Source organism: Leptodactylus fuscus, chromosome 4 (assembly GCF_031893055.1).
Source record: "Leptodactylus fuscus isolate aLepFus1 chromosome 4, aLepFus1.hap2, whole genome shotgun sequence".
NCBI lineage: Eukaryota > Metazoa > Chordata > Amphibia > Anura > Leptodactylidae > Leptodactylus > Leptodactylus fuscus.
In genome coordinates, this window is record NC_134268.1 from 40,620,530 (window position 1) to 40,634,256 (window position 13,727).

A 13,727-nucleotide genomic window follows, 5' to 3' on the forward strand; every position below is an offset into this window, starting at 1 on the left:
TGCTCTGGCAGACTCAACTAAGCCCAAGGTGCACCGAACAGTTACATAAGGATTAAGTTGATTTACTCAGGAGTGAGATTGTACTTTGACTATTATGCTACCGAATAGCCCTACAATGACAAGTGGTTTAGGATGTGATTTTAGGGGTAAGATACCAGAATATCATTACAAGACAGTGGTAGATTATACATACCTGTTCATTGCTCACTTGAATTGGCTCCTTAAGGACATGCCAGGAGACGCACTGCAGGAGAGGTGGGGTAGTCAGGGATCCCTTATAGGTCCAATAATCCAAAGACCCTGGAAGTAATCCTGAAGGGTCATAGTTATGGAAAGGAGCCTGTTTCCCCTAGAAGGATAAGAATATGTTTGCATTCTTCAATTATACAACATAATGTGTCACTTATCGGCTATATATACAAAGCAAGGCTTCATATAACAATGGTGTAGTGTCCTGTATACACAGACTATTCCTATGGGATATAATAAATCTAAAAAAGCTGCACCTGGATTGAAGGTATACAACTTGTAGAGTATTAGACACTAATTTCATAGAGGATCCAGCTCGCAGGATAGTTGCCGTATGTCTTATTAAGGCCAAGCTCTGTCCTGGGGAGCCCCTTGGACCCAGTACAGGTGGTGGGTGACAGAAGGATACTGTCTGTGGTGACCTCCATGCGGGAGAACAAATCCCACCCCATGTATGAGACCTTGATGGGACTTGGCAGCACTGTAAGTGACCGTCTGCTTCACCCCAAGTGTGAGACGGAGCGATATCGAAAGTCCTTCCTTCCAACCGCGACCAGGCTGTATAATCTACATCAGACCAAGCGAAGATCACTCCGCACAGAGAACTAATGATTATGATTATGAAGTCTTCCTTCTTTCTTCTTCTCTTCCTTAGCTGCTATGGACTCCTAATATATCTTCTCTTCTCAGCATATATGTGTCTACTTCTATAATATATTACTGTGTATTATCCTGTATCTGTATTACTAGGCTGCTGTAACATACTGAAATTTCCCCACTGTGGGACTATTAAAGGATTATCTTATGTTATCTTAGTAAGGAGAACAAGTATATACCAATATATCCCTATTAGGAGCGGTGACATGTCCTCTTTAACCTACTTTTTGCAAAGTATGGGTAAATTAATAATAACTTCATTTACATATCTACAGGGACAATGGCCATTCCCATGCTCAGACCAACCCTATACGAGTTAGATTGTTCTAGGAACTGTTGGCAGATGAGCTGACAATTAGTAATCTTGCTATGGTATTGATGGCTATAATGGTAGATGTATAGCATTAGAGTAGATATATGTTAAACATGGTATACAATGTCTATAGAGTCTACAAGTTTAAAGATCATAGGACTTCATTCAGAGGGGACAAGTTGTACATTTAGAACTGAATTCCCAGAATACAGATCATCTTGTAGAGCGCTGAGCCCGAGACAGACAACACGAGAAACGCTGCTTCGTACCTTTGTAGGAATTAATGATAAGGCATCAATCACTTGCTGGAGCTCTGGCCTGGCTCTGCCGGCCTGTAAAGCACAGAAATGACTTACAATGGTACATGATAATCTATTACAACACAATACAGAATGATACACAACAAGCAATTGGGCACCATGGGTGGGCCAGGTTTCGGCAATGGTTTGGTACTTATCAGAAACTCAGCCATGATTTCCTTCAGTTATCTCCTCGTGCAAGAACACAGAAGCAGACAGGGGCAGTGCAGGCGTGAGAAGATAACCCGGCCACAAAAAAGGAAATTATGGCTGGTAACCATAGAGTTCCTGCCGTCGTGGCCATAACCACAGACAACCTATCATAACAACATACTATCACCACTAAGAAGAACGACATATCAGCAAAAATGGTTCAGTTTTGTCTACAAACATTTGTAATGCACTTCTCACCAAGGGACTCAAGGCACATTGCGGAGTTAGTGACTGCCATACCAGTCCTCACCTCTGTGACTGCCATACCAGCCCTCATCTCCATTACCCTAAAGGTTCAGTTGTCTTACAGGATGTCAACTTACTTATTAATATATTTTTGCCACGTGGGAGGAAACCCATGTAAACACGGTGAGAACATATAAATGCCATGCGGATTTGGATTTGAACCCAGGACCCCAGCGCTACAAGGTCACTGGGTCACCGAATATCTAAATAGAGCTGTGTTCCTGGAAATTCCTGGAAATTCTTTAATTCTTTGAAAGTTGGTATGACAGGTAAGGTGACAGAGATGGGATGGGTGACTGGTCAAACCGGATTTGCACACTCTACACACAATGACATGTATACTATATGTATGGTATCACAATGCACAAACACTCGTCATAATCATCACATACCTGTCACATACTAATATTACACACATACTATGAGCTTTATATCTTAAAGGAGAGTGTCAGGATATTAATATAGGCCCATATAACTCGACCTCTTCCGTAACTCCTTGGAGACAATGTAGTACTGGGGTTTCCTTAGGTTTAGGGTGCGGAGTTATTTCAGATCAATGATAATATCTATCAACTGAAGTGGTATGACAGATGGCAAACGTTGCAGATCACATCTGGGTGACATGACACTATCTTGTGACAATAAAACACCTATAAAAATCAGTATAACAACTTTTATATTGACTAAGAAAAAGCCATGACTTTAACTACACAAAAACCTCACCATCTTCTTAGGAGACGTGCACACTACTGTTGTTAGTGTCCATTGCTGGCATCCGGCACACTAACAACACAAGGCAAACTAACACATCCGACTGTTCTGATGTGGTATTCCGTACGGGGTGTCCCCATGCGTACTCCCCCGGACGGAATCCAAACACTGATGCGAATGAGGGCTTAATAAGATTTGGTCTGTTGTCTGTTAGCGCCGTTTTCATCATATCCGTCACAAATCCGTTATATTAGCAGAGATACTAACACAGGGTGCAGAGGTTTTGGCTCCATTCAAAATAATGGACTTATGATGGATGTGAAGTGGCCCTTATTTTTAACATTACTGTCTATGGCTAATGGACACATGACGGATGGTAACAGAGGGTCGTATGTTATACCGTCAGTTATTTCTGTCCATTTTTTTTTTGTGCATGCTCAGAGAACAGAACACCCCCCCCCACACACACCAAAATGCATGGTGTAAAAACGGATATTAACGGATGAATTTTTCTCTGTTTTGACTGGATACAGTTGGATATTTGGAAACCTACTCTGTAGAAACATGAGGACCTCATAGACCAGGGGTAGGGAACGTACGGCTCTCCAGCTGTTGCAAAACTACAACTCCCAGCATGCATACTTGCTCTGCTGTTCTTGGAACTCCCATGGAAGTGAATGGAGCATGTTGGGAGTTGTAGTTTCACAGCAGCTGGAGAGCCGAGGGTTCCCTACCCCTGTCATAGATTATAATCGGGTGTGTTGGATTTCTGCCCAAAATATGCTCGCAGGACTTTTCTCTCCACATTTTTCAAGCGGATTAATGGACAGAAAACCTGAGCGGAGAGCAGGTACAGGTGGGAACCTAAACTTACACTATTGTTGTCGCCTATATGTCAGAGGGTAGAAGCGCTTATATTTACTTTACACACCCAATCCTTTGTTTGACATAAGCCATTGTCAGAGATGACGGGCAGATATTTGTTATCATCTGACTTTTTCAATAAGGTTGTATGTTTATGGAGAGGTTGGAGGGGAGACTGACTACTATCATGTGTCTATGGCCGGACTTACAGTAAACTGAGGCATTGCTCCATATCCATATATTGCAGAATACACTGGAAAATGGAAGTAACCTATCGAGCAAAGTCATTTTTTTTCCAGATCACAGAAGCAACCCGTGTGAATGTCAAGCCACAATGAAATGATTCATATTGTAGGAATGGATCACAAATACAGCAAGAAGCAGTCGTGTACGTGTTAGCAATACATGACGCTCGGAGCGCCTCGCCTACTTCTTCTACAGCTTTTTACAAACATCTGCTGTCTTCAAGATCTTTCCAGTATTAATATTCTGAGTCAGCCAATTCATGTTAGCTTACCTTCAGGAAAACGCCAACTACCGCAAGCCCATCGCAGTGTTGTACAGCTTCACCAAAAGTGCCATACTTTGTGTTCCAGTGGACCAAGTGAAGCTGCAACCAAAACACATGCAAGACAATGTTGAGATAATGGGGTCATAAACCTAAAGTCATCATAAACCTAGATGAGGAAGAAGATGTGCCACAATGGCTCACCCTGTATGGTAGAGGTGGTCTACAGAACCCGCAAGGTGAGCCGACTCTACCTCTGCCGCTCTGTACATCACCTCTAGGTTGGCTTAGTATAATGCCAGAGTGTTGGTAAAAGCTGTCAAAAACACATAATAATTCACAGGGTATGCACACTAGTGTTTTGATATGAATTGAGTTACAGTCCTATGAAAAAGTTTGGGCACCCCTATTAATCTTAATCATTTTTAGTTCTAAATATTTTGGTGTTTGCAGCAGCCATTTCAGTTTGATATATCTAATAACTGATGGACACAGTAATATTTCTGGATTGAAATGAGGTTTATTGTACTAACAGAAAATGTGCAATATGCATTAAACCGAAATTTGACTAGTGCAAAAGTATGGGCACCTCAACAGAAAAGTGACATTAATATTTAGTAGATCCTCCTTTTGCACAGATAACAGCCTCTAGTCGCTTCCTGTAGCTTTTAATCAGTTCCTGGATCCTGGATGAAGGTATTTTGGACCATTCCTCTTTACAAAACAATTCAAGTTCAGTTAAGTTTGATGGTCGCCGAGCATGGACAGCCCGCTTCCAATCATCCCACAGATATTCAATGATATTCAGGTCTGGGGACTGGGATGGCCATTCCAGAACATTGTAATTGTTCCTCTGCATGAATGCCTGAGTCGATTTGGAGCGGTATTTTGGATCATTGTCTTGCTGAAATATCCATCCCCGGCGTAACTTCAACTTCGTCACTGATTCTAGAACATTATTCCCAAGAATCTGCTGATACTGAGTGGAATCCATGCGACCCTCAACTTTAACAAGATTCCCGGTGCCGGCATTGGCCACACAGCCCCAAAGCATGATGGAACCTCCACCAAATTTTACAGTGGATAGCAAGTGTTTTTCTTGGAATGCTGTTTTTTTTGGACACCATGCATAACGCCTTTTTGTATGACCAAACAACTCAATCTTTGTTTCATCAGTCCACAGGACCTTCTTCCAAAATGAAGCTGGCTTGTCCAAATGTGCTTTTGCATACCTCAGGCGACTGTTTGTGGCGTGCTTGCAGAAACGGCTTCTTTCTCATCACTCTCCCATACAGCTTCTATTTGTGCAAAGTGCGCTGTATTGTTGATCGATGTACAGTGACACCATCTGCAGTAAGATGATGCTGCAGCTCTTTGGAGGTGGTCTGTGGATTGTCCTTGACTCTTCTCACCATTCTTCTTCTCTGCCTTTCTGATATTTTTCTTGGCCTGCCACTTCTGGGCTTAACAAGAACTGTCCCTGTGCTCTTCCATTTCCTTACTATGTTCCTCACAGTGGAAACTGACAGGTTAAATCTCTGAGACAACTTTTTGTATCCTTACCCTGAACAACTATGCTGAACAATCTTTGTTTTCAGATCATTTGAGAGCGGGCTGTCCATGCTCGGCGACCATCAGACTTAACTGAACTTGAATTGTTTTGTAAAGAGGAATGGTCCAAAATCCCTTCATCCAGGATCCAGGAACTGATTAAAAGCTACAGGAAGTGACTAGAGGCTGTTATCTTTGCAAAAGAAGGATCTACTAAATATTAATGTCACTTTTCTGTTTAGGTGCCCATACTTTTGCACTGGTCAAATTTTGGTTTAATGCATATTGCACATTTTCTGTTAGTACAATAAACCTCATTTCAATCCTGAAATATTACTGTGTCCATCAGTTATTAGATATATCAAACTGAAATGGCTGCTGCAAACACCAAAATATTTAGAACTAAAAATGATTAAGATTAATAGGGGTGCCCAAACTTTTTCATAGGACTGTACAATTCTGGCTCAATAGTGAATCACCCAACCCAAAACCAAAACCACGGGGACAGTTTGGCTTCATTCGGAGATCTCAGCTGGTATGGTAATCTGCACTGTGCCCGTAAATTTAGGAGTAGAATATAGTTACAGTGACGTGAGTGGCAGAATATAGTTACAGTACAGTAAGGTGATACAGACCATTTATGCTTATAGTATGGTTTACAGTACTGAATATTACTCCCGCTACACTACCATACAGAGCATTTACCTCCCCTAACCCCTGCCCTTGTAGACTAGAAGCCCTCTCCAGTGGGTCCTCTAGGTATAAACTGGACTTCCTTTTTTCCCGAGATCCTCATCCTACCTGTGTCACATCTATGCAGCCGTCATACTGAGGAAGGTCAATTAGAGCGAAACGTCTAACATATGATAATATGGATGCAATAAAGCACAACTCGTTTTGAATCTATCTTGGAGTGCCATCAATTCTTTAACTAAGTACCAACTGAACATCAATTAGTTAACGTTTATTAGACTTGTTTTTTTTTTCTTCTTCCCATACAACACCCCGAATTATTGCAGCATTATATGTGATGTACATAACTATGAAACTAAAAACCCATTCCCTGATCGGGATCGTAAATGGAACTTTACACTGCAACAAATCCTTCATGGTTACCAGAAGTAATTTAAACAACCCAAACCTCAATGTGATCACATAGTAACATGGTTATAATAATTCTACCAGATGTAATATACCGTAGATAACCCAAACCTCAATCTGATCACATAGTAATATGGTTACAATAAATCTGCCAGGAGCAATAAAGATAACCCAAACCTTGATGTGATCACATAGTAACCTGGTTACAATAATTCTACCAGAAGTAATATAGATAACCCAAACCTCGATATGATCACATAGTAACATGGTTAGGGCTAGTTCACATCTGCGCCCGTACTCCGTTCTGCAGGTTTCCATTTCCTGCACAAAACAGGGGCAGGAGACAGAAACCTGCCGGCATGTTTCAAGCCCATTCATTTGAATGGGCTTGAAAAGTCTCCAGCCGTGTGCGCTGGTGACCATTTTATGCTCTCCGCGGCAAAACCGTTTTTTTTAAACCGGACACAGAATCGGACATGCAGTACTCTGTGTTCGGTTTAAATAAAAAACGGTTTCGCTGCGGAGCGCATGCAACGCTCACCGGCGCTCATGGCCGGACTCGGCATGACAGGTTTCCGTCTTCTGCATGCAAAACGGAGACCAGATGCTGGTGTGAACCCAGCGTCAGAATGATTCTACCAGAAGTAATATAAATAACCCAAACATTTTTTTTAAGGTGTGCCCCAGTCCTGGAAGTAATGCAATACCAGGTCAATGCGTGCAGAGGACAGAGCAAGCTCTGGTTCCAGCTCCCTGTTCCAAAAATCCATTTAATAAATGGTCCCTAGATAGGGGACGTATCAGATATTAAACCGATGAGGGCAGATACTACACTTGATCTTAGCCATAAGGCTGAGAAGCGATGAATAACCCAAATATTGATGTGATCATGAAATAACATGGTTAGAATAAATCTGCCAGAAGTAATATAGATAACCCAAACCTCAATCTGATGATGTAGTAACATGATTGGAATTCAGTTATCATGTACTGGGAAACCCTAAATGTAACCATAGTAGAGAAGAAGATCTCCGTACATTAGAATGATCATATCCCAGGGGTGTATCTATATACATCATATTCCACAACTTACCTCTGCTTCATATTTATGTCCATGAACGGTGTGCTCGGAGCCATGGCCATCGCAGGATCCCCAGTGAAAGTGGAACTGCTTCAGTCTGTAGGTTCCTTCCAGAGCTCCGCCGGTAAGTACTGTAATTCCAGAACAAACAAGAGCTCAGTGCTGACTTATCCATGTCGGAGGAAATACAACTCTTCATGTTCTTTTAATAAACACTTAAGAGACCATTGACCCATTAAGACTCTGCCTTCAAAGATAGCCGAGGGCTTAAAAATCTGTCTTAATTAGCCAAATGAGATGTGACATGTATCTCCAGCCAATCTTCTTAAATACATCATTATAGGTTTTCCTGGGCTGTAAAGGATTGACCCTTGCCTGCTAGTTCACACGTCTCACCTGAGTCCCTGAATGTATAAACTACGAGGACTATACAAGCAGTAAAAAAAAAAATCTGCCATCCATATTACATTGACATTTCAGATATCCAATAAGCTTTACATTTTATTAATGGCTGCAAAAATACATATATAATGTAAAGAATCGGGGGAGATGGAGTCTGAGACTGAAGTTACTAACTTCTAATTCTCTTCTGGACTGTTCTCCAATGTTTGTCATTCATTGCACATTATATCGTTTCCTCATATGGATCATTTGCGCCCATGAATTATTTGGTATAATACACCATTATTAGACTGATGAAGCTGCCAATGACCGGCGCTCGTAAGAAGCCGCTGCTCTGGTCTAATGATGGTGATATATGCCAATAGTTCACTGGTTAGTCCATCTGGGACCGCCGGAGCAGCAGGGCATTATACAGGGGGAACCATGTTTGACTTTTTTTTATATTTCCTGAAATAAATTCTTACAACCTCTTTAATATTACATGATACATGGAAAGGTTAAGAGGTAATGCAGACTGATATGAAATCCCCTTATTAGAATGATTACAGACAGACTCCTTTGGCTATGGCTTTACCACACAGCTGCTGACAGACTCCTTAGGCCATGACTTTTCTAAGAACAAAAGGATCGGAAAGCTATACATACATCTGCTGGTATCTTATCTTCTCTGACATCTTGGAGAGAGTCTGGAGGCCACATACACATGATATATGTAAGGTGTAAGCTGTCACTATGTAGTGGGCAGTAAGTTCACTGTGCGGTGTCTGATGGCTACACTACCCAAAAGGAAAATCATAAGAACAACCACTGAGCCTGCAAGGAATGCAGTGAGGCCTGCAGAAATGTAGGCACTTCATAAGCTGTCAACCATATGGAAGGCAGCTATTCCTCTGGGCCCGCCATAAACATGCATACCCAGCAAAATGGGGAGAGCGAAGTGTGCCGCTGCCAGACAACTTTTGGGGGTCACTTATCTCTCATTGCTTAAATATGGCTATAGGGAGAACATGCGCTGACCTGATGTTATCTCTGATAGTATTATCATTTGTAAATGCAGAAAACGTGGCACCCTGAAGCACCAGATATGTGTGCTCAGAGGGCGAGGAGGCCCGTAGCATGAGTTGTGAATATTTAGGACATTATCTATATGACACATAGTGCTGATATACTGAGGCCCCTCCCTGCTGTATCGGGGACAAGGCGTATCAGTACACGGCAGGGCTCGGGCTGATGTCAATTTAATATTCAGAACTAAATTCATGACATGATTTGGATAAAACTAATTTCTGCCACTACAAGTCCCAGGCCTGAGAGGGCCCGAGGGTCAGGGTGCAAAATATGCAACAAAAAAAGCTGCGATTTCGCAACAAGGGGCCTCAGCCTTAAAGAGGTTTCCAGGATTTTTTTTTCTATTAATGACCTATTCTCAGGATAAAAATCTGATCGTTGGGCGACGCACTGTCGACCCCTGTGCGGATCAGAGCTTGGGGATACACAGTGTCGGGAACAGGAAGAAGATATGGCGGTATGTCTGGATAAGTGGCCATGCAAAAATACTGCAGCTCAGCTCCCATTGCCTTTAACCCTTTTAAAGATGAATACAAAGATTTTCTAAAATAGGAACGTCAAGACAACTACAAGGAAAATCCTCATAGTTGTGCAGTGGTGCATTTTGCTCTTTACAAACTACTAAATCTAAGGGAGTCTTCACACGGAGTAAACGCGCGTGTATTTTTGCAAAATACACGTGTAAAAATAAGACTCCCATTGACTTCAATGATATTTTTTACACGTGTAAAAATACGCCTGTAAAATGTAATTGAAGTCAATGGGAGTCTTATTTTTACACGTGTATTTTGCAAAAATACACGTGCGTTTACTTCGTGTGAAGGCTTCCTTACAGGAATCGGGTAAAGCTGGGGTAATTACTCTTACCGAAATGTTTGAATGGAATCTTTTACATCTTCAGGTTTCTTATTAGATGGCAGTAAGGGTCCGTTCACACGGAGTAAAGTGGCGCTGATTCTGGCACGATAACTCGTGTAAGAATCAGCGCTGAAAAAAAGACTCCCATTAACTTCAATGGGTTCCGTTTTCCATGCGGAAAACATTGAAATCAATGGGTTAAAAAGGCCATTGATTTTAATGTGTTCCGCGCGGAAAACGGAATCCATTGAAGCCAATGGGAGTCTTTTTTTCAGCGCTGATTCTTACGCAAATTATCGTCCCAAAATCAGCGCCACTTTACTCGGACCTTTATAAGGGTAGATTTTAGCGACCATATTTACTTCCACAACACCTGGACCCTCCTTGGTCTGCTGAACCGAAATTAGATCACCAAAGGGTTCAAGTCTCGGTTCAGCTGTGGGAGATCTAGGTATTTTGGCTGTAGTATGGGTGATAATGTACCTGCATTACAGAAAAGGATGCCTCAATGACTATTTAAAGGGAATTTTACAATTTCAATGATGGATTGCTCTTTATGTACGTCTGTCTCCGTACTATTGTAACCACATACCTGCCAGGGTCAATTATTTAACGTTATCTCTAAAAATCAAGCCAGAATGGCAGCGTTATACATTTTACAAAGAAAGAATAAATCTTTCAGTAGCGTGTGAATGTAACCCGATAGCGTTTCATGGTTCCCTACAAAGGCTGACCGCTCAGGCCTTTTTTGCATACATTTGTAACTGTGTGTATCTAGTGACAGGCAACCCAAAGACTAAATAATCTTTGGTGTCGTTGCTCTGGCCGTTCCAGCAGATAACACCTTATTGTTTGTATAAGCCATTGTGGTATCAGCCGTCACGTACGAGCTTACACCTATTGTTCCTAAAAATGTAAAACATAACAGATGATAAAGCACGTCATACAAGATACACAGCGGAAATGTATTTCCTATGTCCCATATATAACAGGCATTCTGGACTTTGTTACATTGTTATTCACTCTTTAACAGTATTGGACAGGTCTATAGCTAAGGAGGAGTAATTTAGTATAGAAATCAATAGGCCATCTGGGTCTGCCAGTGAAAAAGTCACTCTTGGTAGCCAATTGCTGCCTGGACAATTCATGGCTATGCTAAGTAATAGACAGAAATCTGATGGAGCGGAGGAGAACTGTGCAGATATAAGAGCTCTATAGGCCCATATAATGGCAAAAAGCTCCATAGTACAACTACACATGAAGCATGAACCAAACCCAAGGAACAAGGAACCCAACAAAAAATAAATAAATCTGTGAAAGGCAGCACGGTGGATCATTGGTTAGTATTGGAGCCCTGGGTTCGAATTCTGCCAAGGACAACATCTGCAAGGAGTTTGTTGTCTACTTCTGTAAATGTACGATCATGATATTGTACCTTCCTAAAAGTTATCAAATTCTCAACTTTCCGTTGAGAATTTCCATGGCCAGTTGTACGTATAGACTGAGTAAACATAAAGGGAAGGAATAGCGGGATTTTTTTTTCTTGCTCCTACATCTAGTATACGGTATTTATACGTATACACCAGCTATAAGATCAAGCACATGACAGTAGGGTATACATACAGTATAAGCATAGTATAAGCAGTGTATACATATAGGTGTAGTATAAGTAGTGTATACATATAAGTATAGTATAAGTAGTGCATACATACTGTATAAGTATAGTATAAGTAGTGTATACATATCAGTATAGTATAAGTAGTGCATACATACTGTATAAGTATAGTATAAGTAGTGTATACATATCAGTATAGTATAAGTAGTGCATACATATAAGTAGTGCATACATATAAGTGTAGTATAAGCAGTGTATACATATCAGTATAGTATAAGTAGTGTATACATATAAGTGTAGTATAAGTAGTGTATACATATAAGTATAGTATAAGTGGTGCATACATATACAGTTAGGGCCAGAAATATTTGGACAGTGACACAATTTTCGCGAGTTGGGCTCTGCATGCCACCACATTGGTTTTGAAATGAAACCTCTACAACAGAATTCAAGTGCAGATTGTAACGTTTAATTTGAAGGGTTGAACAAAAATATCTGATAGAAAATGTAGGAATTGTACACATTTCTTTACAAACACTCCACATTTTAGGAGCTCAAAAGTAATTGGACAAATAAACATAACCCAAACAAAATATTTTTTTTTTCAATATTTTGTTGCGAATCGTTTGGAGGCAATCACTACCTTAAGTCTGGAACCCATGGACATCACCAAGCGCTGGGTTTCCTCCTTCTTAATGCTTTGCCAGGCCTTTACAGCCGCAGCCTTCAGGTCTTGCTTGTTTGTGGGTCTTTCCGTCTTAAGTCTGGATTTGAGCAAGTGAAATGCATGCTCAATTGGGTTAAGATCTGGTGATTGACTTGGCCATTGCAGAATGTTCCACTTTTTTGCACTCATGAACTCCTGGGTAGCTTTGGCTGTATGCTTGGGGTCATTGTCCATCTGTACTATGAAGCGCCGTCCGATCGACTTGGCAGCATTTGGCTGAATCTGGGCTGAAAGTATATCCCGGTACACTTCAGAATTCATCCGGCTACTCTTGTCTGCTGTTATGTCATCAATAAACACAAGTGACCCAGTGCCATTGAAAGCCATGCATGCCCATGCCATCACGTTGCCTCCACCATGTTTTACAGAGGATGTGGTGTGCCTTGGATCATGTGCTGTTCCCTTTCTTCTCCAAACTTTTTTCTTCCCATCATTCTGGTACAGGTTGATCTTTGTCTCATCTGTCCATAGAATACTTTTCCAGAACTGAGCTGGCTTCTTGGGGTGTTTTTCAGCAAATTTAACTCTGGCCTGTCTATTTTTGGAATTGATGAATGGTTTGCATCTAGATGTGAACCCTTTGTATTTACTTTCATGGAGTCTTCTCTTTACTGTTGACTTAGAGACAGACACACCTACTTCACTGAGAGTGTTCTGGACTTCAGTTGATGTTGTGAACGGGTTCTTCTTGACCAAAGAAAGTATGCGGCGATCATCCACCACTGTTGTCATCCGTGGACGCCCAGGCCTTTTTGAGTTCCCAAGCTCACCAGTCAATTCCTTTTTTCTTAGAATGTACCCGACTGTTGATTTTGCTACTCCAAGCATGTCTGCTATCTCTCTGATGGATTTTTTCTTTTTTTTCAGCCTCAGGATGTTCTGCTTCACCTCAATTGAGAGTTCCTTTGAGCGCATGTTGTCTGGTCACAGCAACAGCTTCCAAATGCAAAACCACACACCTGGAATCAACTCCAGACCTTTTAACTACTTCATTGATTACAGGTTTACGAGGGAGACGCCTTCAGAGTTAATTGCAGCCCTTAGAGTCCATTGTCCAATTACTTTTGGTCCCTTGAAAAAGAGGAGGCTATGCATTACAGAGCTATGATTCCTAAACCCTTTCTCCGATTTGGATGTGGAAACTCTCATATTGCAGCTGGGAGTGTGCACTTTCAGCTCATATTATATATATAATTGTATTTCTGAACATGTTTTAGTAAACAGCTAAAATAACAAAACTTGTGTCACTGTCCAAATATTTCTG

The 13,727-nt window shown here is 41.2% G+C and overlaps 1 protein-coding gene and 1 non-coding gene across 4 annotated transcripts in view; both read right to left on the bottom strand.

Annotated features, from left to right (window-relative positions):
• LOC142200192 (carbonic anhydrase 2-like) overlaps positions 1-13,727 on the bottom strand; it is a 39,771-nt gene that overhangs the window by 2,694 nt on the left and 23,350 nt on the right. For all 3 annotated transcript variants that reach the window (XM_075270359.1, XM_075270360.1, XM_075270358.1), the window contains 4 exons: positions 7,806-7,924; positions 4,070-4,162; positions 1,489-1,551; positions 194-349 (listed from right to left, as the gene is read on the bottom strand). In XM_075270359.1, the coding sequence (XP_075126460.1) occupies positions 194-349; positions 1,489-1,551; positions 4,070-4,162; positions 7,806-7,924 (431 nt within the window). The remainder of the gene's footprint in view (positions 1-193; positions 350-1,488; positions 1,552-4,069; positions 4,163-7,805; positions 7,925-13,727) is intronic.
• On the bottom strand, positions 7,386-7,576 carry LOC142201655 (U2 spliceosomal RNA). The gene has a single exon (XR_012715578.1). It is a non-coding gene; the product is annotated as a U2 spliceosomal RNA (small nuclear RNA).